At 37.2% G+C, this 23834-nt stretch overlaps 1 protein-coding gene across 1 annotated transcript in view; it reads left to right on the top strand.

The window, feature by feature from the left end:
- Window positions 1-23834, top strand: part of MTCL3 (MTCL family member 3) — a gene marked incomplete at both ends in the record, with an annotated part of 41126 nt that overhangs the window by 12112 nt on the left and 5180 nt on the right. Inside the window, one exon of the mRNA XM_082669204.1 lies at window positions 20730-20801. Within this exon, the coding sequence (XP_082525330.1) occupies window positions 20730-20801 (72 nt within the window). The remainder of the gene's footprint in view (window positions 1-20729; window positions 20802-23834) is intronic.

Here is a 23834-nt window from a genome sequence, read left to right as displayed (position 1 = left end):
ATAGTGTGTATAAGGGAGTAACAGTTAATGTCGCCATGAGAGTAGTAGTCTTTCCTATCAGAAAGTTAATTACTTTCTGATAGAAAAGACAACCTTGTAGAGGTTGTATTTGACAGCAAAGTATTTGCTGAATACTGAATACTGAGTACTGAATACTTTGATGTTCATTGTCTCAGTGTGGTGAACACTATGAAGACAGGGCCCTACCTATTTTGATCACTGTGGCACCTTCAGCGTCCAGTTCAGTGCCTGGCTTGTAGTCAGTTAGACCATATATTCTGTAATATTATAACAACTTCTATTTCATATTGAATTTGTCTAGAACTTTTTCCTGCACTAGAGTGTAAATTCCCTGAGGTTAAGGACTAAATCTGTCTTATTCATCATTGTATCCACAACAACCAGAAGTTCTTGACAAAATTTGACAAACAATAAATAATTCTGAATGAGAGAGTGAGTGGAAATTAGGAGAGGTGTTTCAGGCCCTATTTTGCAGAGAGAACAAAAAATGTGACTCAGAATCAGGGCTCTTTCCATGGTGCTGAGGCTCTACAAATAAGATGAGAAGGAAGCAGATGACTAACTCCAGCCTCACCCCACTTCCAGAATTAGAGGTCTCTTGAGATTTTTGCTACCTCCTAGAAATTTCCAGGCTTCTACCTTGCTTCTCGCAAACCCCAGTTATTCTCCAGAAGCAGCAACTCTTCCCTGAAACAAGATCTCATAGGCTTCTTGGGAAGGGGAATGAGGATGGGAGTTCAAAAACAAGAGGACAACCCTGATATCTGGGGTATCAGTTCTGCAGTTTAACTTCTGTGTTCTCTGGTGAGAAAGTGTGAACTGCATGTTTAGAGAATGGGAGAAGGCTGCAGATCCTTTCACTCCCAAAAACTGCCTAAATTTGCTTTCAATTTTCAATGTTTGGGACAGTCAATTCAGCAGTTAATTTGGCTGGGGAGATGTGGAAAATTACCCCAGGGCTGCAGTTGTTCAATAGCTGCCAGTGTTGAGTACTAATTATAAGCCAGTCACTTTATGTATCATTGTGTTGTTAATAGTTTCATTTTAGAGCTGAACACTCAATGCTCAGAAAGCAGGCCAGGTCCACACTAGTCCATCTGCCTCCAAGCCCATGGTCTCCACTAGCCAGCTTGGCCTCACTGCAGGGACTCAGGCTGCCCCTTCCGTCTTCTTCCTGACCCACACATGACCTGCCCTCGGTAGGGACCTCAGTACTCCTAGAATCTTTAAGTTCTGTACCTGTAGCACACATTTAGGGATTGCTCTGGGCAGGCTTTGAGAGAATACTTCCAAGGTGTGTCTATAGGAAAAATCTATTTTATCTCACAAAAAGGGAGTCTTTGGAGGAAAAAAACCAAAAACAAACAACTAAGAACATAAAGCTAGAAAAATGTTTTCAGGTCTGTTGATCCTGGCTCTTCTTTTTACAGATTTAATACCTGTGTTACTTCAGATAGGTTATTTAATGGCTGATTCTCAATTTAATCACCTCTTAAAGGAAAATAAATATTTTCCCTATCCAGTCTATTCACAAGCATAACAGGAGGTAACATGGGTGAAAGTGCTTGAAAAACTGTAAGGTATGATATAGACATCAGATTGTGTTGTTGTTAGTATAAGAATATGTGTTAATAATGTTATTATTATCACATAGCTCTAGATTAGCTGATTAAGACAGCTCCTAGAAAGAAATTTTAAGTCCATGACGTTGAAACTTTAGATCTATCTAGGGTGCTTATTCTTTTATACAGGCCTTTGAAACACTTTTGCTTTCTCTTTTCCCGTGAATGTCTGCTACTTTCTGAAGTTCCCCCTTACATCTAGCTTCACTATGGAACCATTCTAACTTCTGTCTGTCCTGAGGTATGAGGCATGGGGCATGTCCTGAGTCCTTGCTGCTTCACCATCCATTAGCTCACATTTGCAATGGTTTTGGGGACATGCTTACAACAAGGCTGCACTGTCTGCCCCTGCATCCATCAAAGGGGCTCACAGCACTAATTTGTCTGGATAAATGTTTCTCTCCTACCTTTGCTGCCCTATAAACATTCTTCTTAAAAAGAAACATCTTAGCAGGGAGTAGAGGGCTCTTGTATTCAAGCACAAGATACTTTAGATTGTTTTGTAGCTTTTGTTGACTCCACAGCTAAATTCTATGCTCTCTGAATTTAAGAACCCTATTTCATTTAATTCACACACACACACCGTTATACATACAAAAGCTATCAATAAATGCACAGGCAAGAGAAGCAGTGTTTCAGAAGACATGATTGCTGTCAGAAGAGCCCAGCTTTAGCTCCTAAAGTTAGAATTTACTTGGTTCCTCTGTTTTCCAATACTTGTGTTACGTTTGAGTAAATATAACATGCAATTTCACTGTATATTAGGAAGTATTTTCCAAATTTAAAATTCAGTCATATATTGAGTATTTTATACTTGATTGCATTTTAATGGAAATACAGTCACTTATTTGATGTCTGTTCTGATTCTGATTTTTACATTTCAGGGTCAGTTAAAGTGATCTTTATCCAGATGGTAAATGACATTTGAAGATGACATTTAAAGATGTCATTTAGCTGCTCTCCTGACATTTTCCATTTTATACTTATATATTTTACTTAATGGAGCCATCCATATTCAGCATGACAACTCAGAAGCGCTTAAAATTAAAAATCCAAAGTGTTCTATCTTCATCTTCTGGCTAGCTCAGTTATTTCTAATTTGTCTAGCCCATCAATCATAGTGGTAAATAAAATTAAGTACATTATTTTTTCTTTCCTTCACAAAGTAAGCATTCTTACATTGGCCAAGAGCCTTGAATAATAGTAGAAATAATTAGACAACCCAACTGATTATTGCATTCAAGTGCATAATGAGTGACTAATATGTTGGTATGTGATTATATCCACTGCCTCCTTGCACATGGAAAAAGGGTTTTCATAGAACTTTATGAAACGGTAGCCATCTGTTTGTATTTAGGAGGATCTGTTATATGGAAAGTATTGTCCTTCAAGGATAAAATGCAATTATCAAATTCATTGACTTAGAGATAAGGCTAAATTAGAATAATTATGTTCTACAGTGATTCAGAAGATAAATTTTTAAAAAGTTTTAAAGACATTTTTAATTCTACTAGTGTTAACTTTGAGTTTTGTTTTTTATTTTTAATACATAGCAAACAGCTTTAATACAACCAGTTAGCATTTGGTTGACTTCACATAGGAACGCAGAATGAAATTTTTGAGTCAAAGTTTTTTCTTCTCATATTATATGTATTTTTTCCATTAGCTTCTGGCATTTGTTTTGCAGTGGAGAAGCGTGTGATTGGTCTGACTTTGAGTCCTTTGTATATCAAATTATTTTCTCTCTGCATGTTTATTTTTCTTTACCCTTTGTATAAATCAGTGTCCTTCAGTAGGAAGTAAAATTCACCCTAGATGGCTCAAATGAATAGGATTATTCACAGTGGTGTAGGTAGGATTAAGGGAACAAACTCTTAATTTGAGCTGATGAGGCATTCAGAGAAGACTAGCAACAACACTTGGAAGCCATCAATACCTCTAGAGATGAGGACATTGCTGAGGAAATAGTGTTACAGGGGCCCGTGAAAGCTGGAACTGTGGAGAGGATCCACCTAGTGGGAGCTGTCATCTGGAGGGGTCTTATCTACTACTAAGATGTGGTGTTGAAAAAAGTGAGGGAGCAAGGAGAAGCCCCCTGAACTCTCTCTCTTCCTGCCCTCTATCCCTCAGCATTTCTGCCAGTGCCTTCAATTGGCCAAACCCAAATAGAAGGTAATTGATAGGGGAGGGAGCCTGGGTAAAATGGTCTGCAAAGGTCAACTTCTCAAAGTGCAGAGCAGGGCAGAGAAGGGGCAAGAATGAATCTGGACAGCTGAAGGAGAATAACCAGTTTAAAAACACTGCCAGGGCATATATCTAGGTGATGGTCTTTGTAATATACGCAAAATGTATAGACCCTTTAATTGGAAAATTAACATCTATTTATTAATTATTTCAGAGGAACTTTCTTGTAGTCTAGGCTTGATAATCACATATGCTCTATTTTTTCCCTAGGATTTTCTTCACTTTGTACTTCTTATACCTATTTTTCTCATCCTTTCACCTTTTTTATCCTTTCCACCTGTGTTGGATGATTTCTCAAGTTTGTTCTTAATATCACTGAGTTAATTGCTGTGTTCATCACGTCATGCTCTTTAAAGATTCCAGTGCAAAATTTAATTTTTGCATTGAATTTTAGTGTCCTTTGTGAATTTTCTTATTCCCAACAGTTCCCTATTTCAGAGATTAATCTCTTCTATGACGTTCTATTTTTGGTTCATAGAGGCCATATTTATTATCTTATTAAGAGTAAGGTTATTAAGAATTTATTATCATATTAAGCAGTTTTCAAAGCTGCTTTCTGTACTTTGAAAATTATTTCAAAATAATATTCAGGCCTTTTTTTTGTTTTTTTCCTTTCTTTCTTTCTGAACTTTTTTCTTTTCTTTTCTTTCTTTCTTTCTTTATTTTTGGCCATGCCGCATGGCTTCCAGGATCTTAGTTCCCCACCAGGGATGGAACCCAGGCCCATAGCAGTGAAAGCACTGAGTCTTAACCACTGGACCGCCAGGGAATTCCCTGAATAGTTGTTTAAAATTGACCCAATACATTTTATTTTAACAGCTTTATTAAGGTGTAATTTACATATCATAAATTCGCTTGTTTTAAGTGTACAATTTAATGTTTTTTAGTAAATGTGCAGAATTGTGCAACCATCTCTTTAATCAGTTTTTGAATATTTTTGTCACTGCACAGAGATTCCTAGTGGCCATTTGCAGTCACCTTCTCTTCTCACCCCTGACCTCAGTCGAGCACTAATATGTTTTCTACATCTATAGCTTTGTATTTTCTGAATATTTCATATAATTGTAATCATACCATATGTGGCCTTTTGCATCTGGCTCCTTTCACTTAGCCTAATGTTTTGATTTGTTTTATTTTTTATTAAAGTATAGTTTATTTACAATGTGTTAGTTTCTGCTGTACAGCAAAGTGATTCAGTTATACATATATATACATATTCTTTTCCATTGTGGTTTATTACAGGATATTGAATATAGTTCCCTATGCAATACAATAGGACCTTGTTTATCTATAGTAGTTTGTATCTGCTAATCCCAAACTCCTAATTTATCCCTCCCCCACCCCTTTTCTCTTTGGTAACCCTAAGTCTGTTTCTGTTTCTTAAATAGTTCATTTGTGTCATATTTTATATTCCACAAATAAGTGATATCATATGGCATTTGTCTTTGTCTTTCTGACTTACTTCACATAGTATGCTAATCTCTAGGTCCATCCATGTTGCTGCAAATTAGCCTAATGTTTTTGAGCTTGATTCTTGTTGTAGCGTTTATCAATACCTCATTCCTTTTTATTTCCAAATAATACTCAATTGTGTGTGTGTGTGTGTGTGTGTGTGTGTGTGTGTGTGTGTATACACACATCACATTGTTTACCCATTCATTAGTTGATGGACATTGGATTTTTTTCCATTTTTATTAATAATGCTGCTATGAGCCTTCACATATAAGTTTTTGTGTGGACCTGTGTTTCAATATCTTTAAATAGATATCTAAGAGTAGAATTTATGGGTCATACGATGTATTTATGTTTAACTTTTTAAAGAAGCTGCCAAACTTCTTTTCAAAGTGTCTCTACCAACCACTTTACATTCTCACCGGCAATGGAGAGGAGGGTTCCAATTTATCAACATCCTTGTCAACACTTATTACCTACCTTTTTTATTATAGCTATTTTATTGAACGTTGAGCGGGATACCTTTGTGGTTTAAATTTGTGTTTCCCCAATGATGCTGAACATCTTTTCATGTGCTTATTTTCCATTCATATATCTTTTGTGCAATGTCTATTCAGTTTTCTGCTTATTTTGAATTGGATTATTAGTCTACATATTCTTCAGTTCGAATTTAAGCTCTTTATATATTCTGGATGCAAACCTTTTATCAGATGTATGATTTGCAATGTTTTCTTCTGTGGATTGTCTTCACTTTTTTAATGGTGCTTTTTAAAATGCAAAAGTTTTACATTTTGATGAAGTCCGATTTATAAAAGTATTTTCTTTTATCACTTGTGCTTTTGGTGTCACATCTAAGACATCTTCACCTAACCCACCGGAAAATCATTCTGGTTTTGTTTTTTTTTTTCTAAGAGTTTCCTAGTTTTAGAAATTACACTCAGGTCTACGATCAGTTTTGAATTAACTTATGTGTATGGTGTGAGTTAGGTTTCTAAATTCACCTTTTTGCATGTGGAGTTCCAGTTGCCCCAGCACCATTTGGGGAAAAGACTATCCTTTCCCTATTGAAGTGTCTTTGTCCAATGCACTTTCGTCTCTTTTTCTAATTTTTGTTTCTTTTTAGAAACTGTTATCATTGAATGTCAGATTTTCTTTTTAAATTCAATCTTGGCTCAAGACACTCACTGTGTAACTTTTTCTTAGTCCCCCTTGGTGCCTGTTCTCAGATCCAAAGCTGTGGTGCAACTTGATATGCACAACTCCAACCCAATTTCTGTTGGCTAGTAGACATTCATCTTTTTGGCCTATTCTGAAAGAACATAGGAAAGTCTACTACTGCAGCACTCAGGCACACTGACCATGAGGAAAATTTGAATCTTAGAAACATTTGAAGCAGCTTGTAGTTGTTCTTTTCCTACTTTAGTATAAGAAAAACAATAAACCCCAATATAGGTGCCCCCAAGGCTTTTCTGTCTATGCTTCTACCCATGATGCCCTGGATAAGGAAAGAGTATATCTCTTGATTCATTGCACAATTAATTATCTAACTCCTTCCCTACTTGGTTTCTACTTGTTTTTGGAGTTTTAATAACCAGAGAGCTGCTGATCGCAAAGGGGCCAGGCCATTTCTCCAGATACATGGTAAAGTAGAGCTTGTGCAATATTTTTGCATGTATTGGGGAAAGTAGGGATGTAGAAGTGTTGGCTGCCTAGTTGTTTGGGGTTTTTAAAATAACTTTATTGAGGTATGTTTTATATATCGTATAGTTCAGTGGTCCCCAACCTTTTTGGCACCAGGGGCCGGTTTCGTGGAAGACAATTTTTCCATGGACCAGGGTAAGGGGGGGATGGTTTGGGGATGATTCAAGCACATTACATTTATTGTGCACTTTATTTCTATTATTATTACCTTGTAATATATAATGAAATAATTATATAACTCATCATAATGCAGAATCAGTGGGAACCCTGAGCTTGTTTTCCTGCAACTAGATGGTCCCATCTGGGGGTGATGGGAGACAGTGACACCCAAAGCATGTTGCTTATGTCCAGTCTACTCCGTAAGATGCAGCTTCATTGTCACTTGCCACTCACTGTTAGGGCTTTGATATGAGTCTGCAAACAGCTTATTTATTATGGTCTCTGTGCAGTCAAACCTCTCTGCTAATGATAACCTGTATTTGCATCTGCTCCCCAGTGCTAGCGTCACTGCCTCAGCTCCACCTCAGATCATCAGGCATTAGATTCTCTTAAGGAGCGTGCAACCTAGATCCCTCGCATGCACAGTTTGCAGTAGGGTTCGCGCCCCTATGAGAATCTAATGCCCCCCCTGATCTGACAGGAGGTGGAGCTCAGGCAGAAATGCAAGCAATGGGGAGCGGCTGTAAATACAGATGAAGCTTCGCTCACTCGTCTGCTGCCCACCTCCTGCTGTGCAGCCCGGTTCCTAACAGGCTACAGACCTGTATCAGTCTGTGGCCCGGGTATTGGGGACCCCTGATATAGTTAACCCGTTACAGCTGTACAATTCAATGTTTTTTTCTTTAGCAAATTTTCCAAGTTGTACAATTATTACAATAAATCGTGTTAGAACAGTTAGAACAGTTTTATCGGTGTTAGAACAGTTTTCGGTGTTAGAACAGTTTTATCACCTCGGTAAGATCCCACATGCCCATTTACTGTTAATCCCCAACCACTAAACTACTTTCTATATCTATTGATTTCCCTTTTCTAGACATTTCACATAAACGAAATCATACAGTGTATGATTTCTGCCTGGCTTCTTTCACTTAACATAATGTTTTTGAGGCTCCTCTGTGTCATATCATGTATCAGTAGTTCATTTTTTATTGCTGAATAGTATTCTATTACATGGATACTACACTTTATGTATCTACTCATCAGTAGGTGGACATCTAGGTTGTTCCCATTTGAGCTATTATGAATAATGCTTAACATTATTCTTGTGCAAGTCCTTGGTGAATATAAGTTTTCATTTTTCTTGGATATATACTTAAGAGTGGAATTGCTGAGCCATATGGCAAATTTGTGTTTAACTTTTAAGAAACAGGGATGTCTAGTCCTGGTTCATTTGCAGCTCCAATTCTTTTGTTTCAGACCGTAAAGACTACATATAAGATACAGTATTTCTTTGTTGAATTCCACTGATGCTATCACTGAAGGAAAATTTTCTCAGATTCTGACAAATGTTTGACCATTAATCTTAGTTTCCAGTCTTACTGCATGTACATTTTAATCTTTGCCTTCAAGTATATTTTAATAGGAAGAAAGAGATAGCTTCGTGTCATGTTATCCCAAATTCTTTTAATTAGAGTAACAATGTGAACAGGGTAGATTTTCTTTAAAAAATAATAAATTAGGAAATGAATCTGGTTCATCTGTGATTACTTTCCATAACTTCCTTAATATATGGAATATTTTCTTCCTATTCCGGTGATAGCTCGTGCTCTATGTTCATGCATGTATCTTCCAGGTACTTATTTATTATTTATAAAGGGACTAATGTATGTGTAGCTGTTAAGTTGCTCTCCTGTCTAAAGAAGATGTGTGTGAATATGTGTGCATTCTTTAACATTGTATTAAGGAATTAAGTAAATTTATTTAGCCTAAAATATGGTACTTGTTTTTGTTCAAATTAAAATTTCAGAAATTTAGTGATTTTCCATTTATTCCAAAGTAACTTTGAAATGAGCTGATTTGATCAAAAACAGTACACTTCCAAAGGATATCAAGATATCCCTTAATATAAAGTAAAATAAGATTATAACTTATTTCAGTGAGCGTGTGTTCTCATATCTCTAATAGACTTCAAACTATGTGTTTGGTATATGGATAGAGGTTACAGAGATTCTGACTATCTTTGTGTTTTAGAATTCACTGAGCAATTTTTAAGATGTGTAGAAATTCTTTCCAGGACCTAAAACACATACATGTGTACACATGCGCATACTCTCACATGGTCCGATGCATACACACACATATTTACATATGCATGTATGCACATAGACATACACTCATACTCACTTGCTCTATGAATGTGCATATATACATGCAAACAAAATACAGTCTGTGGATGTATTATTTGCTTTTAAAAGTTTGGATTTAGTTCTTTGTGCTTTTAAATATACTCTGTGAATTTTTTTAAAACCAATTACTTCTGCCTCTACTTTCTCTATCTTTAAAAATGGTAAAAGGCCAATTTCCCAGGAATAAGTTGATTATCATTGAATTAAACCATGGAAACAAGATTTTTTTCCAATCTATTTAAGAGTTGTGGAGAAAATAGTCTATGATTATACTTTATCCATGATTTTTACTTGATGCATGTATTGAGGTTACAGAGATTTTGATTGGCATGCTGTATTTATAAATGTTTTCATGTTATTTCAACTACATGTCTAGTACATACCTATTATACTCTAATAAAAGAATATGTAGGCAGAATCTTCTTGTAGCAATCAAGAAAAATACAGGCAAGGACAGAACAAAAAAAAATTGTTAGCATACTAGACCAGTAAACCCAAATTAATAATGAAATTTAATATGAATAAATGTGATGTCTTACAATTTAATTTTTTAAAATTTACAGAAATACAAAAAGGAGAGAAATATATTCATAGCTATTTACACAAAATAGGCTTAGGGAGTTAAGCTGACTGTAAGCTAGACATGAAACCATGTCACATGATGAATGCTTAAAAGTACTGGGTATTATATACAGTACTGGGTATTATATACAGATGTGATCACTCCCTTCTAAATGAAAGGATTTAATATAGAAGATAAAGTAGATTTATTCTTTGAATCACTTTAAGTGATTTCTACTTTAAGTGGATTTGAGATGAAAATAAAGACATCTTATCCATTAGAGCCATTTGTAAAGGGATTGTATTGCCTGCCTCCTACTGAAGCAAGCTCCTGGAAGAGCACAGGCAGGGTCTAGGTGGTATAGAAAGCATTCCTGTAAGGTACTGAATGGAAGATTGAGTTTCCTGGGCTCCTTCCACATATGTGACCTTAGCAGTCCAGAGCAGAGTTTGATCATTCTGCTGTCACTCAGGGGTCAAACAGGTTATATGAATGAGTGAGGCTATCTGTGTTGAGTGATGGGGCTAAGTGGATATTGTGTATGTCTCAGTAGTCAGTTCCAATCTAAGGTTGCCACGCCATAATCAGGACCCAACTTTACCAGGTCTTCCAGTTTTTCAACTGAAACTAGAAATCTTAATTTTTAAAATGTAAACTGTCCACATTTTAAAATTTAGCAACTAATTCCAAAATTTTTAAAGCACAATTATGGGCTATCACTTTTTAACTTAGTTTAGGAATTATCCCAGAAACTTGCTTCTACTCCCCCGCCTCCGAAGTGCATTTTGGGAATTACTGAATACTCTGACCTTTGAAATTTTATCACGAAATATCTAAATGTGTGACTGTGTAAAGAATAATTTTAAAGCACCTGTAATACCCACCCCTTAGCATCCTGTCATCTTTAATGGCACTTCAAACCTATTTCTTACAAGATTCTAAAGTTGATACAAAAATGATGTTAATATCACTGCATTAATTAAGTAGAAGCTGGTCGATACACAATATAAAAACTGGACAAATCATTATTTTAACGTACAAATGCTGGCCGCGATTGTTTTCTTTGCCTTATTATAGAGAAAAGCCATAAGAAACTGCTTTCACTGCCCAGCCATAATTTTCTAAATGCATTAATTTCTAAATGCATTTTAATCACTAAACGCAGTGGTGCTTAGAACTCAATTCATTAACTAGAGCAAATTAGAAGGGAATGTAAATCTCCGCATTTGCCGATGACATTCATCGCTTAGTAAGCGTACATTTACTGTGGATCAAGTATGTAAGACATAAAATAATTTTTTAATGATTATTACTTCAAAAGTCATTAACCAGGCTCTCAGGTTTAAAAAAAATAGTCTCAACTGAGAAAGCTTCCAGTCCTGTGTCTATTCATTTGTGTGGGACTTTCTGAGGCCTTTTCAGGATTTACCTATCCAAGTGTAATATGTGATATGAATATCAGAGAAGCACTCTTATCATGTTGCCTTTGCTTTTTTAAAGCAAGGTGGTCTTGTTTGGGGATCAGTTTATTATTGATAATTTGGAAGACCTTCTAACAACCTACACCCTACTCCAATAGAGGATTTCTAAAATGATGTAAGAGATTCTTGTATCAGAAACTCTCTCACCAGTAGCCTTGAACCCTTTGAATATCTTCAAGTAGCTTAGAGAATACAGAGACTAATTCTGTCTAAGGAACAGGAGGTGTTTGGTCGTATAGTATAAGGCACACAATGGAAGGCACACAATGGAAGGCAGGGAATTATTAGGTCCAAACCTAACTTTTAAAAGGGATGTTTTTTACAAAGATTTTATAAGCCCCAACTATTATAGTATTATCTCCAGTTTCCTCCCAATTTCATTTCCTCTAGTTCTATAGCAACCACATCCCATTAATGGGAGAAACCTTCATTTTTTTCCCTTCTGACATCACATGGTCCTTCAGACCTTTTGGATTTTCTGGAGTTAAGTTCAGTATTTTGCTTTTCAAGTTTCTGGCTTACCTAAATTTCACTGTACTAATTATGGAAAATGAGTTCCAATCTAACAACATTTAAGCACTAGTAACAAGTAATATTCTAGGAAGAGAGCAGAAGAGATCTAAAATAATGACTGGCACCAAAGAACGACTTTTAAAAAGGAAAGACACTATGCAACTCTAGAGCCATTCAAAGCCATGTGGCCCTGAGGAGATAATCCTGACTCCCACATAGGCAAAAGTTCTAATGTTTTCTCTTTCATTGGTGGTTTGGTTTGATAGCATGCTCTACAGAATCCACACATTAATATTCTTTAGCAATAAAGAATTTATACAACTCTATATTCAGTCTGACCTCTGCTGTGGATATCTACATCAGCACAAAGGGAGAAGGCTGAAGGAGCCAAGAAAAGGAAAATTCATAGGATTCTTTTATTTTAAAAAAAAACCCTTTAAATAACAAAGAATATGATCCCAGCTATTTCAATTTGGCATTGGTTCGAAGTAGAGCAGAAATCTAGCTTTTCCAGCTTTTAAAAGTGTTTACTTAGGCATTCACTGTAGGTTAAAAAAAATAAGTTTTGAAGCCTCATAACTCAGAAGAGGCCTGGGCTTATGGGACAGAAGGAGAAGATAACCTTCTGGCAGAAGAGGGTTGATTTATTCTTGCAGATGTGGGTCTCCACCTCCATGACACACACTCTGTATGCCAGATACACCTCTCCGTGTGTGACATGTACCTCTGTGATAATATTCAGAAGGGGATCCCCATCCTCCCCAAGAATGAAAAATGCAGTTTTTTAAATAAATACTAATACTAATAAATATTAGTATTTTCTGGGAACAAATCCCAGATTTAAATTGTTGATTAATTTTCTTCCCCAAATCTTCCAAAGTTGTTTCTTGGAATAGATTTATTAATGACAGCTTTCTTTTCCTCTCTTCTCTATAATATTCTTTTCTAAATTCTGGCCTTTTAAACTAACAATCAGTAGGAGTTTGGGAAATCTAGTCCTTAAAATGCAATTGAGAATTTTCTCAATACAGCTTTCTTTGAATTTTTTATGTTTCAACTCTGTAAATTGACTTAATTAGGAAGTTTTGTAAAATTATTTTTCTTCCCTTGCCTAAGAAAACTATAGAAACAAAAGGACAAATAAAATTGACAGATATAAATTAGAAACCTAGATCAAGGCAAGCACTGTAAAGATGTATACATCACTTCTTCTGAAAAGGGAAGAATAAAAGCTAAGTTCAAATAGTAGTACTTCAAAAATGTGCTGAGCCAGACCCTGTATTAAGCTTGACTGTTAGGATGAACTTTATTAGCATTTAACTTGTATCACGCCTTCGGTGCTAATTAAACACCTTCTTCTATTAAAAGAAGTATCTTAAGAGAAGCATCTACCTTTTAGAACTGAAAGGTAAGCTTTTGTGATAACTTATTTAAAGCTCAGTTTTATTAAAAAAATATTTTATGGAATCAAAATATTGACAAAAATAGGGGAAAAATAAAAACAAAGAAAGTACATTGATTTTCTTTTTTTCCTATGTTTTTTGATCCTCCCTTCAGCTCTTCTACTAGCCTTTTATGTATGTCTTTTGTTTTTCTGGGATTTGAATAAAGGATTTTTTTGAATAAATATCAACTGAATATTTTTCAAACTCAATGATGAAAAATATTTGGTAAATGTAATAGCTGTTTATGTGCAACAAACTATCACAAAACTTAGTGGCATTAAACTATCATTTATTTGCCTAATTCTTTTGCCCTCTGTATGGATTATTCTGGTCTCAGTTGGGTCCCCGAATATATTTGTGGTCAGCTGACAGTCAGTTGGGAAGCTCTGCTTCTGGGAGTTGGCTGGCTGCTGGCTAGGACAATGGGAATAACTAGGCCATGTGACTCTTTTCATCAAGCAGGCTATCCCAGACTTGTCACACGGGGCAGCACGTTTCCAAGAGGGAATGAGCAGAAATCTGCACAATCTCTTGAGGGTAGAGTCAGAACTAGCATGTCATCTTTCCTACCACATTTTACTCCTACTGTATTTTATTGGTCAAAGCGGGTCACAAGGCCAGCCCAGTTTGAAGAGGTGCAGAAAAAGACTCTGCCTCTTAATGGGGCACATTGTAAATGGACTATTTACTGGGAGGGGAAAAATACAGCCAGTTTTGTAAACAGTTTTACTGTGGAAAGCCTTTATCACTAATAAAGTCTTAAGTCTAATGTATAAGAGACACTGGTAGGAACCCAAAGGTTAGGTTCCTTTATGCCCATAATTTCCAGATTATGTTTTGTAAATCCTTGGTGAATTATATTACATGGAAAGTAACTTAGTTCACATAAGAATTATCACATTGATGTTTCTCCAAGGCTAGGGAAAGTGAAAGAGTATGGAGAGTCATTGACTTGGTTCCTTCCACGACTGAGAGCTAAGAAGAGGTCACTTAAGAATGCACTTTGGTGTAGAGTGTCTTGATCCGGACTTGAGGGCAGGAAGAGAAGCAGAGACTCTGTAAACTTCCAGGGCCAGGGGCAGAAGAGAAACTGTTGTAGAGGTGCTGATGAGAAGAAGCCACAAAGGCAGATAGGCCATCAAAGAGTGTTGGTACCAAATATCCTTTACAAAATGATTTTGAGACCTAGAATCTTAATTTATCGCGCTGGGAAAGTGAATTTGTAAAAATCAAAAAAAGTATTAGAACAGAACAAAGGTGTATCATATGTCCCATTTTAAATACTTTTCAGCTCATACATTTTTTACTCTTTTTTTGTTGAAAAGGTTGAGACACTTTGTTTTTCTAAGCTTTAAATGGAACTTTTAAAATGGACTTATTTGTTTGTTTTAACCTACCAATTTCTTGGATTAGGATGCTTCAAAAACAAAGCTACGTAAAAAATAAGGTCGAAGTAGCTGTTTTCTCATTCAACTGACATTGTCTGAGCAACTACTTTGTGCCAGGTATATTTCTAAGAGCCAGAGCTATCACAGAACATTACAAAGGCCCTGCATGGGTGGAACTCACATCCCAGAATGAGACAGACATGAAACAGATACACACGTCAGAGGGTGAGAGGAGGTCTGGAGAAAAATAAAGCGGAGTTAGGAAGACAAGGAATGTGTGGAGAAGAGAGTAGAGGAGGTATTTTATAGGGGCTTCCCTGTTTTTTTATACCAAGTGGTCTGGGAAGGCCTCTCTAATTAGGGACCCTGAATGAGCTATGGGAGTGGGTGGTGAGAGTGTATGAAGGAAGAGTGTTGCAGGCAGAGGAAAGGCCCGACCTGGAGCATGCTTGGCATGTTTGAGGAACCACAGGGATGTTGGTGACACTGGAGCCGGGAAAGCAGAGGAGGAGTGAGGTGGGGATGAGGTTGGAGAGCTTGTTTGGGGTGGGGGGCAGGGCTGACCACATAGCGCAGGGTTGTGGTTCAGAGCCAGCTGTACATTTTACTCACTGTGGGAGCTTGAAAGAAATTCCTGAGCCCAACCCCAGAATCTGTTGAAATTTGTCTGGGTTGAAGCCTGGTCATGTCTTTTTAAAATGTTACCAGGACAAATCCAGTGTGTAGTCAAGGTCTCCTGTGCCTTAGTAAAGCATGGCTCTGACTGAGCGAGCTGGAAAACCACTGGAAGATTTGCCAGAGAAGAGTAACAAGACCTGATCATCCTAGCATGCCTCCTTCACCCACATTCCCTTTGCTTCTCAAGATCATGTCTTGTATAAAGCTTGGGACCCTGCCTCATACGTTGAGGGGAGAGAGTGGAGAATGTGGTTGTGGGCAAGATCTCTGGGTGCTCTTACCTGCCCCTCCTCTGCCAGGTGTCAAGGATGTAACACACAAGGCAAGGAGGAGGACTTCTAGGGACAAGAGCCTCTCCTGTTCCCTTTCAAACTGGGTTGCTATAACAAAATCCCACCGACTGGTTGGCTTATAAACAACAGAAATTTATTTCTCACAGTTTGGGAAGTCCCAGCTCAGCATGCCAGCATGGCCAAGTGAGAGCCCTCTTCCAGGTCACAAACTTGTGTACTTATATGGCAGAAGAGGCTCAAGAGCTCCGTGGGGTCTCTTTTAAAAGGGCGCTAATCCCATTGTTGAGGGCTCCACTCTCATGATCTCAGCACCTCCCGAAGTTCCTACCTCCTGTTACCACCATCTTAGGCATTAGGATTTCAACATATGAACTTTGAGGAGACACAAACATTCAGACGGTAGCAGAGCCAGAGTTCCTGGCTCTTTCAGTTTTCCTCCAGCCTTCAGTCAGAAATCCCCATGCGTCACTTCCAATGTCACCCTGAAGTCACAAGCATTCACAGGATGACTGTGAGAACCAGTGAGTGTATATGTCACTTCTGCTGACTTCTCTGTTGACAATAGAAAAATACATTGCTCATGTGTAATATATGTAAACTAGTGCCTCAAACCCATGCAGCTATGAGGTAATAGCATACAGAAGGATATGCCCAGAAATAATATAACCCTCTACTTTACTTCTTTTGGAGTAGCAGTGGGATGTAATTGTTCAGAGCAAAAGCTGTGAAGCTGGATAACTTACATCCTGGCTCGAACACTTGCTAGCTAAGTGGTTTATCCTTTGTGTGCTTTGGATAATGGTGGCAAACTCCTAAGACTGGTAAGATGAAATGAATGGATACATATTAAGTACTTAGGGAAGTACACGGCACACATTTAGTGCTCCATAAACCCTATATTAATACAGTTATAGTTTCCTACTTGATTTAATCACCGTACAAATGGATCCCTCTTTAATTTTATTAAAAACATAGGAGATTTTTGTACAAATAATATGTATAAAAATAACATTTTAGACAGGTTCTTCTCTGTTGTTGAATTGCTAAAAACACAAAGAGATCACATATTAAGAAGTGTACCAAATTTTAATCGAGGAAGAAAGTCAGTCTCAAAACATTTTAGAACACAAATCCAATTTATATAATTGCTGTGCAAACAATTTTTGGTAAAACTTTCTAATTCCTGGCCTTCACGTGGATAAAAAGAGCAGCAGTCTCTTTTGGATAGCTGAGGATGGGAATGCAAAGGATTAAGATGTGGACAAGACATGTTTTCAACATATTTATCTAGAGAGCCACCTGAAGCGCCTACTTTGAGAACAAAGATGAAAATGTGAGATTTAGTTCTAGCCTCCTAAACTGGTCCCCTTATAGAGGTTCCTAGATTTAGTGCATGAATGTGGGATGGTATGATTGGGGGGGGCGGTGACAAAATTTTATCCTCATGGGAAGGAGAGACTGTTTAGACTTACCTTATTTCTCCAGCTTTCTCTTCCCAAATGAATCTCTCATCTTTGTTTCATTGGGCTCAGAAAGTTAATAAAAACTTACAGGAATACGAAAAGATGATTAAATATTTATTGAAAATTTAAATGTGATACCTAAAGGTACAGGTAGTCCTGGGGGTTCCTTAAAGGCAATATATTTTTATTTAGGGGGAAACCTTCTCTCAGAGCTTTATTTGAGTTTGACCCACCACTTAAGTGATGTTTAAATAGAAGTAAAATAGAAAATGCCTCTTAAGAAAGGATGGTCTAGTTTCAGCATTTCTCCTGTATTAATTTAGAGGACTCATTTTTACATTGCCCACAGGATAAAATCTAAATTTCTCTTCTCCACAAGCTGACCTCAGTCCCTGAAGCATCTTCTTCTATCTCGTCTCTATAGTGTCTCTGTCTCCATTCATCTGTAAGGCATGCTTATTCCTCCACACCTTTGCCCTTGCTGTTGACTTGGTTTTATTTCTGTTGAAATGTTGCATGTCCTTCAAAGGTCAGCGCTCTTGGGTGATTTTCTCTGATTTCCCCACATCTGGAACCATAGCTGTTTCTTTGCTCTCTCAGTCGTTTGTTTGTTCTTTATTCATAAATGCAGTTAATTCTGTCTACTCTTTTAACTAATTATCTGCATTCTTTTTACCATCATAAACAGTTAGCTCTTTGGGAGGAGAGTAAAATATTTCTCATATTTGTATAATCATACTGTACCGTATATATGCCAGAACTCAACAAATATATGTGGAATGAATGAAAAACAACCCCCCCCCAAACGTTCTCAGAACCAGAGCACACTTTCCCTCATTTCACTTGCATGTCATCCCTTTACCTCATGGTCATTTGGACTGCCACCTTTGTGTCTTTGTATTTCTTCTATGGCAATCTGATTATGGATACTCCTTTAATAATAACTTAATAATTAAATTTAACTAATTTAATAATGTAATTTAATCATTATGATTTAATTATTTAATTCTAATTAATTGGATAATTAAATTTAGTAAATTAATAATTTAGTAATTAAACCTCTTAATACTTCTAATTGACCTTAGGACAATAATTTGACTTGATGAGGTAAAAATCCAAACTTTATTCAATGTCCTTCAAGATCTGATAGTAAATCCCATGTCACCCTCTCCTCACACTTTGTTACAGCCATCCCAAATTTCTTTGTGTTCCAGAAATGGTCTTTCTACATGGAATGCTTTGTTCTTCCCTTCGCCCTCCTCTCCATCTTTAGCTGTGTTAGTCCTCGTCTACCAGATTCAAGATAAGCTGTTACTTCTTTCTGGAAATCATCTCTAGGTCCCCATACCATCTCCAGCCCTAGACTGGATTAAGCCTTTCTTCTTTGTGATCTAGTAAATAATAAGGATCAGAAAGCCTTGGGTCAAGATCTGACTTTGCTACTTACCAAGCAGTGACTTTAGACCAATGCTTCTCACAGTTTATCATGCATCAGAATCACCTGGAGAGCTGGTCAAATTGTGGCTCACTAGGCCCCATCTCCAGAGTTTCTGATTCAGTAGTTCTGGGATGGGTCCCGAGAATTTGCATGTATCACAAGTTACCAAGTGACACTGATGATGTTGTTCTGGGGATCATACTTTGAGAACCACTGATTTAAATAATCTAGTTAACCTCTCTAAGCTTTAGTGTTACCATCTGCAAAAGGAGCCTAAAGGGGTGTTTTAAGAATTAGTTGGGGTAATGTATATAAAGTGTTTGACATGAATTAGTCCTCAATCAATGCCAGTTAATATTGCTTCTGCATTATCATTGCTTTCATCGCACTGTATTAAATTGCCCACTGAAGTGACCATTTGCCAAGTAAATCAGGAACCTCATAATGAGCAGAGACTGTGCTGTTTTTATTATGGTACCTTATGAAGTGCATTAGTAGGTGCTAAATAAACATATAATGGAGTAAATTCAAAGTAAGAGCATTCCATAAATATTTAACAAAATAAACTTAGGTGATTCTTTGTAGGTAGCCCCTATACAGAATGTTCCAGGATTCCCTAGTTCAGCTCTCACTATATTCTTGGTTTTCTTGAGACTGTTTTTGCTGCTTGGTTCCTAAATCACTTTTGGTTATGGTGAATCAGTCCCCACAGCTTCTGTTTCTAAGAAAATTATACAAGCAACATGGAGAATGTCTGTGAACTAGAAATAAATAACCACGTAGACTATTCATTTGGCTCTGTAGTTTCCTTTTTATGCTGAATGAAAGCAGTTGCAGCACGAACGTATGCCAGCCTTTAACACTGGAACTGGGTTAGAAATTAACATGTGAAGAATTTAATTTGCAGTTCTTGGCAAATTCATGAAGCCTGCTCTTCAGAGAAACCGTGCCTCCTTTTCCTGTCAGCCTGTACCGCCGTCCTCCTCTTTGACCTCAGAATCTCATATTTCATATTCACTCATTAGTTCAGCAAATATTGTTTTCAACGTCTGCTGTGTGGCAGCTCTTACTCTCATGGTGGTGATGCTACACTAGGACAAAGTCGCTTCTTTACAGAACCTAAAGCACGGCATTTGCCAACTTGTACTTTGTTTGCATCCCTGTCTCCCACGCTAAATTGTGAGCTTACTAATGGTAGGTGCATTATTTAATTGTGTATCCAGCTCAGTATTTGGTACATGGTAGATACTCATACATACAGTTACTGTTCATACAGAGGAACTTTATTTTAACGGTGGTGAGAAATGGAACTGAGCACCAGAGATCAATACTGCTGGTCCATGAAAGGATTTGACACTAGATGTGTATTTTTTGACCTACAAAGTGTTATTTGTTTGAATTTCAATTAGAGCCAGCCAATAAAATGGGGGAGATTTTACATAAAAATCCAGATCTCCGGCTTCTTTTGAAAAAGCCTACATTCCTAATTCCCTCTCAGCTGGCTCCTTTAGATGGAGCATGCCATCTCCATTTTACTATAACCCCTACTATTCCCTGCTGTATTACATGTGTGTGGAAGAGTGTATATGAACATGTGTATCATGTTTGTCTACATGCATATGTGGTGAGGAAATTCTTCGAATTCTACATAAATCCACTGAAAGTTTGTCTTTATAAGCTTATAACAACCTAAGTCCAACTGCAAATAATACCGTATTCCTTTCTTTTCTTTAATGATGTAGAATGCTAACAAGGATTTCTTTCATTTGAATAATATAATATATTGAGTTATCGATCTAAATTTTCTCCAAATTGCTTTTCTGCGTTTTTATAGTAGGTTTCCTGTATTTCTCAAATCACCTTGACAATTGCCAGCTACACTTCTATTGTGATATGTATCCCCATCCAAAGTAAAATATATCTAAATCTATCTGGTTTGGGGTTTTTTTCCCTCCCTTATGGCTATTAAACTAACACTTTTCATTTGGCTTGGTTTTATCGTAGGAAATTAGGATACTTAAAAATATAAAATTGAATTAAAATTGTAGTTTACCAAACTAAATCTACTCATGCTTTATTTCAGCTATCTTTAAAGAGAAGAGGAAGCAAAGATTTGCCAAAATCTGAAAAGAAGGCTCAACAGACTCCCACAGAGGTATGTGGAAATAAAATTTCAGCTAGTACATCAGACATCTCTAAATGTATATAATAATAAGCTACATCTATAAGTAGACATAGTAACCAGATACACTCATGTAAAACAGAGTTAAATTATGCATATCAATTATGTAGCTGTAGATGCAGGAGACAATATAAAGATTCAGTATCTTTTCTTTAAAGCTAGCGCTAACATCCCTGTTGTTATTGCTTTTGCATTGTAAGCACACAGCAGAATGTCATTAGTACTTTATGTGTTGCTACACTTAAGAACTGTACCCATGGTGCTGATCTTGTTCACTCATAATTAATAAGGACAATAAAATAGCTATTCCTATAGTATCAGGAGAGAGTAAAGAAAGGAATGTTGTCGGAAGGGTGGCAGAGGGGAGAGAGAGACTCCTGATGGCTTTGGAGAGTCCTAGAATGAAGTAGTTCTCTCTACCAATGACTGGGGAAGCAAAAGAAAGGAAATTAAGGAATAAAAATAAAACTTAAAACATGTCTTCAACATGGGCTTGTTAAGAGACTTAGAAACACAGCCACAGTAAAGACTAGGTCTACTTTTAGGGTGAGCAGAGGTGCTGGTGGATGTAATAAAGGAGATTTTAAAACAGAAGAGGAAATATTTAGGGACAGCTATGATATCATGGCTCGTTAAAAATATTTGGCTAGGGCTTCCCTGGTGGCGCAGTGGTTGAGAGTCCGCCTGCCGATGCAGGGGACACGGGTTCGTGCCCCGGTCCGGGAAGATTCCACATGCTGCGGAGCGTCTGGGCCCGTGAACCATGGCCGCTGAGCCTGCGCGTACGGAGCCTGTGCTCCGCAACGGGAGAGGCCACAACAGTGAGAGGCCCACGTACCGCAAAAAAAAAAAAAAATACTTGGCTAGATATTGATTTTTAAATGTTGGGATCTATAGGACTGTAGCATATGTACTTTTTTTTATTCTTACAAGGGGTTTTCTCATTAGATAATAATTTTAACTAAAGCAATACTTAAATATTCAAAATTTGAAAAAGTTGATCTCACTCATTTTTTTAAAAGCATAACATATTAATTGTTCATTTTCCTTTCCCTCCTCTCCCTGCTCTGTCCTTGGTTAATTTTTCCCCTGGTGCTGGACATGAACATTTATAGACCTCAGCAGTTCTAGAATCCCAGAGTCTCCTACCAAAGTCGTCTCCTTTTTGCACCTTTCCCATCATCCCCGTAATAAGTTCATATATGCTCTGTCACCACAACTCTCCCACTGTGTCTTTGCCATAATTTTATGCATCAGTTCTCTTCCCCACCTCACTGAGGGAGAGGTGCTATATGCTCCCTGTTCTAAAAATCTTAAGTCAGCTTTAATCAACAGTTTATTTTTTTTAACTCATGTTTGTCCTATTCTTATACTTCCCATGGTAAAGCTTATTTATTTTTTTCAACAACATTCTCTAATCCAGGAATTCTTAACTGTTTGTTCCTGGCTCTGTGGACCCCCACTCCATGTGTACAGGGGCACTTTTCTGCCAAAGACATATGCAGCTTTCATCAACTTCTCAGTGGGACCTGGGGCCTTAAAGCAGTCAAGACATGTTGCAATCCACCAGTTTTTATTTCATGCACATAAATGTCCTGGGAAATTTACAAGGACGCTATTATGGCCTTTGAAGTCCCTGCTATCATTTTCAATTCATTTATTTTCAGAGGTTATTACCTGTCTTTTTTCAAAAACCCACCCCAGAAGATTGATTGGACTGTCTCAGATGGGAGATCTCAATTATAAAATAGTCCATAGTTGATTCTATTGCTCAGTCAAGGTTGAGGACCATTGAGTCACATACTTACGTTAGGGCAAGCATCCTATATTGTTGTAATTCATATTTACATATTCATCTCCCGTGCTTAGCCAGGGCATATTGTAGGCAGGGGCCATCTTATCCAGCTTGCACTCATCAGTGTCTAGTGTCTGGCACTCTGCAGCGGGATCAATATGCACTTTTGAATACTCCCATGTCCCCCTTTTCTAGATGAGCCATATGAAATTGCCAATGCTGTTGTTCTGACCTGCACGAATGGCAATTTCATATGGTTCAACCTGCTATTATTTATATAGCTTTTTATTTCATTTTGTTCAGTTTCTTCTATGTATTCCTCACATGTTCCTCCAGCAGCACAGTGACTTTATATACTGAGAAATGGTATTGCATAGCAGTTAAAAACAGTAACTTTAGGGTCAGGTTGCCTACATGGAACTCTCTGCCACATACCAGCTGCATGGCCTTAGACAAGCTGTTTCGTCATCCTTAAAATGGGGTCATAATAGAGAGTTGTACAGATTAAATGAGTTAGTATATGTAATTTATCAGAGTGCAACTTAGCTTCCAGTAGTGGCTAGGTTAAAGCCAAGCTCAGTTCACTTCTTTGGGCCCTCATCATCTTTATGTTCCCCTTCCTCTTCCGTCATCTGTATCTTCTCAAGACTGAGTCTTTAACATACACAAAAATAAGAGACAGCTTGCTTCACATCTCAAAGCTTTGTTATGTTTCTTGACTGGCATTCACTGTGAAAACAGGAGCAAGCGTTTCTGATCAGTTACATTTCAACCAGGCACTTTCCATACAATCTCTGATTTTAATGATTTCACATTTATATATGGGATTTCCCTGCCCAGTTCCAAACGGAACCTACAATAGTTAGGTTATAGGATGAGGATGCAAGGCACATTGGCATACAGGATTCTTAAACCTTGGTCATTGCAGAAACTACCATACGTGGTATCTTGAAAAGATTTCTCTTAAAATAAATAAAATAATCATCATGCCCATCATTCTCCTTCCTTCTTTATCATGACTTTGTTACATGAAATATAGGTCCAACTCTTAAAATACTTTTCATGTTTTCATCCCTTTGGGCAGGAGAGCTTACACATACACAAATCAAATATCCTCCTCTTTTATATTTGCTTCACATAGTCCAGCGAAGTGTTATTCTGTTCCAGTCTGTGATTTATATCACATCCATTGCCATTTTGGTTAGATTCAA

This window comes from Grampus griseus, assembly GCF_964374135.1.
Source record: "Grampus griseus genome assembly, chromosome: 13".
In the NCBI taxonomy this organism is placed as follows: Eukaryota; Metazoa; Chordata; class Mammalia; order Artiodactyla; family Delphinidae; genus Grampus; species Grampus griseus.
Note: the sequence above shows the minus strand (reverse complement) of the source record. Positions and strands in the feature narration are given on the sequence as shown.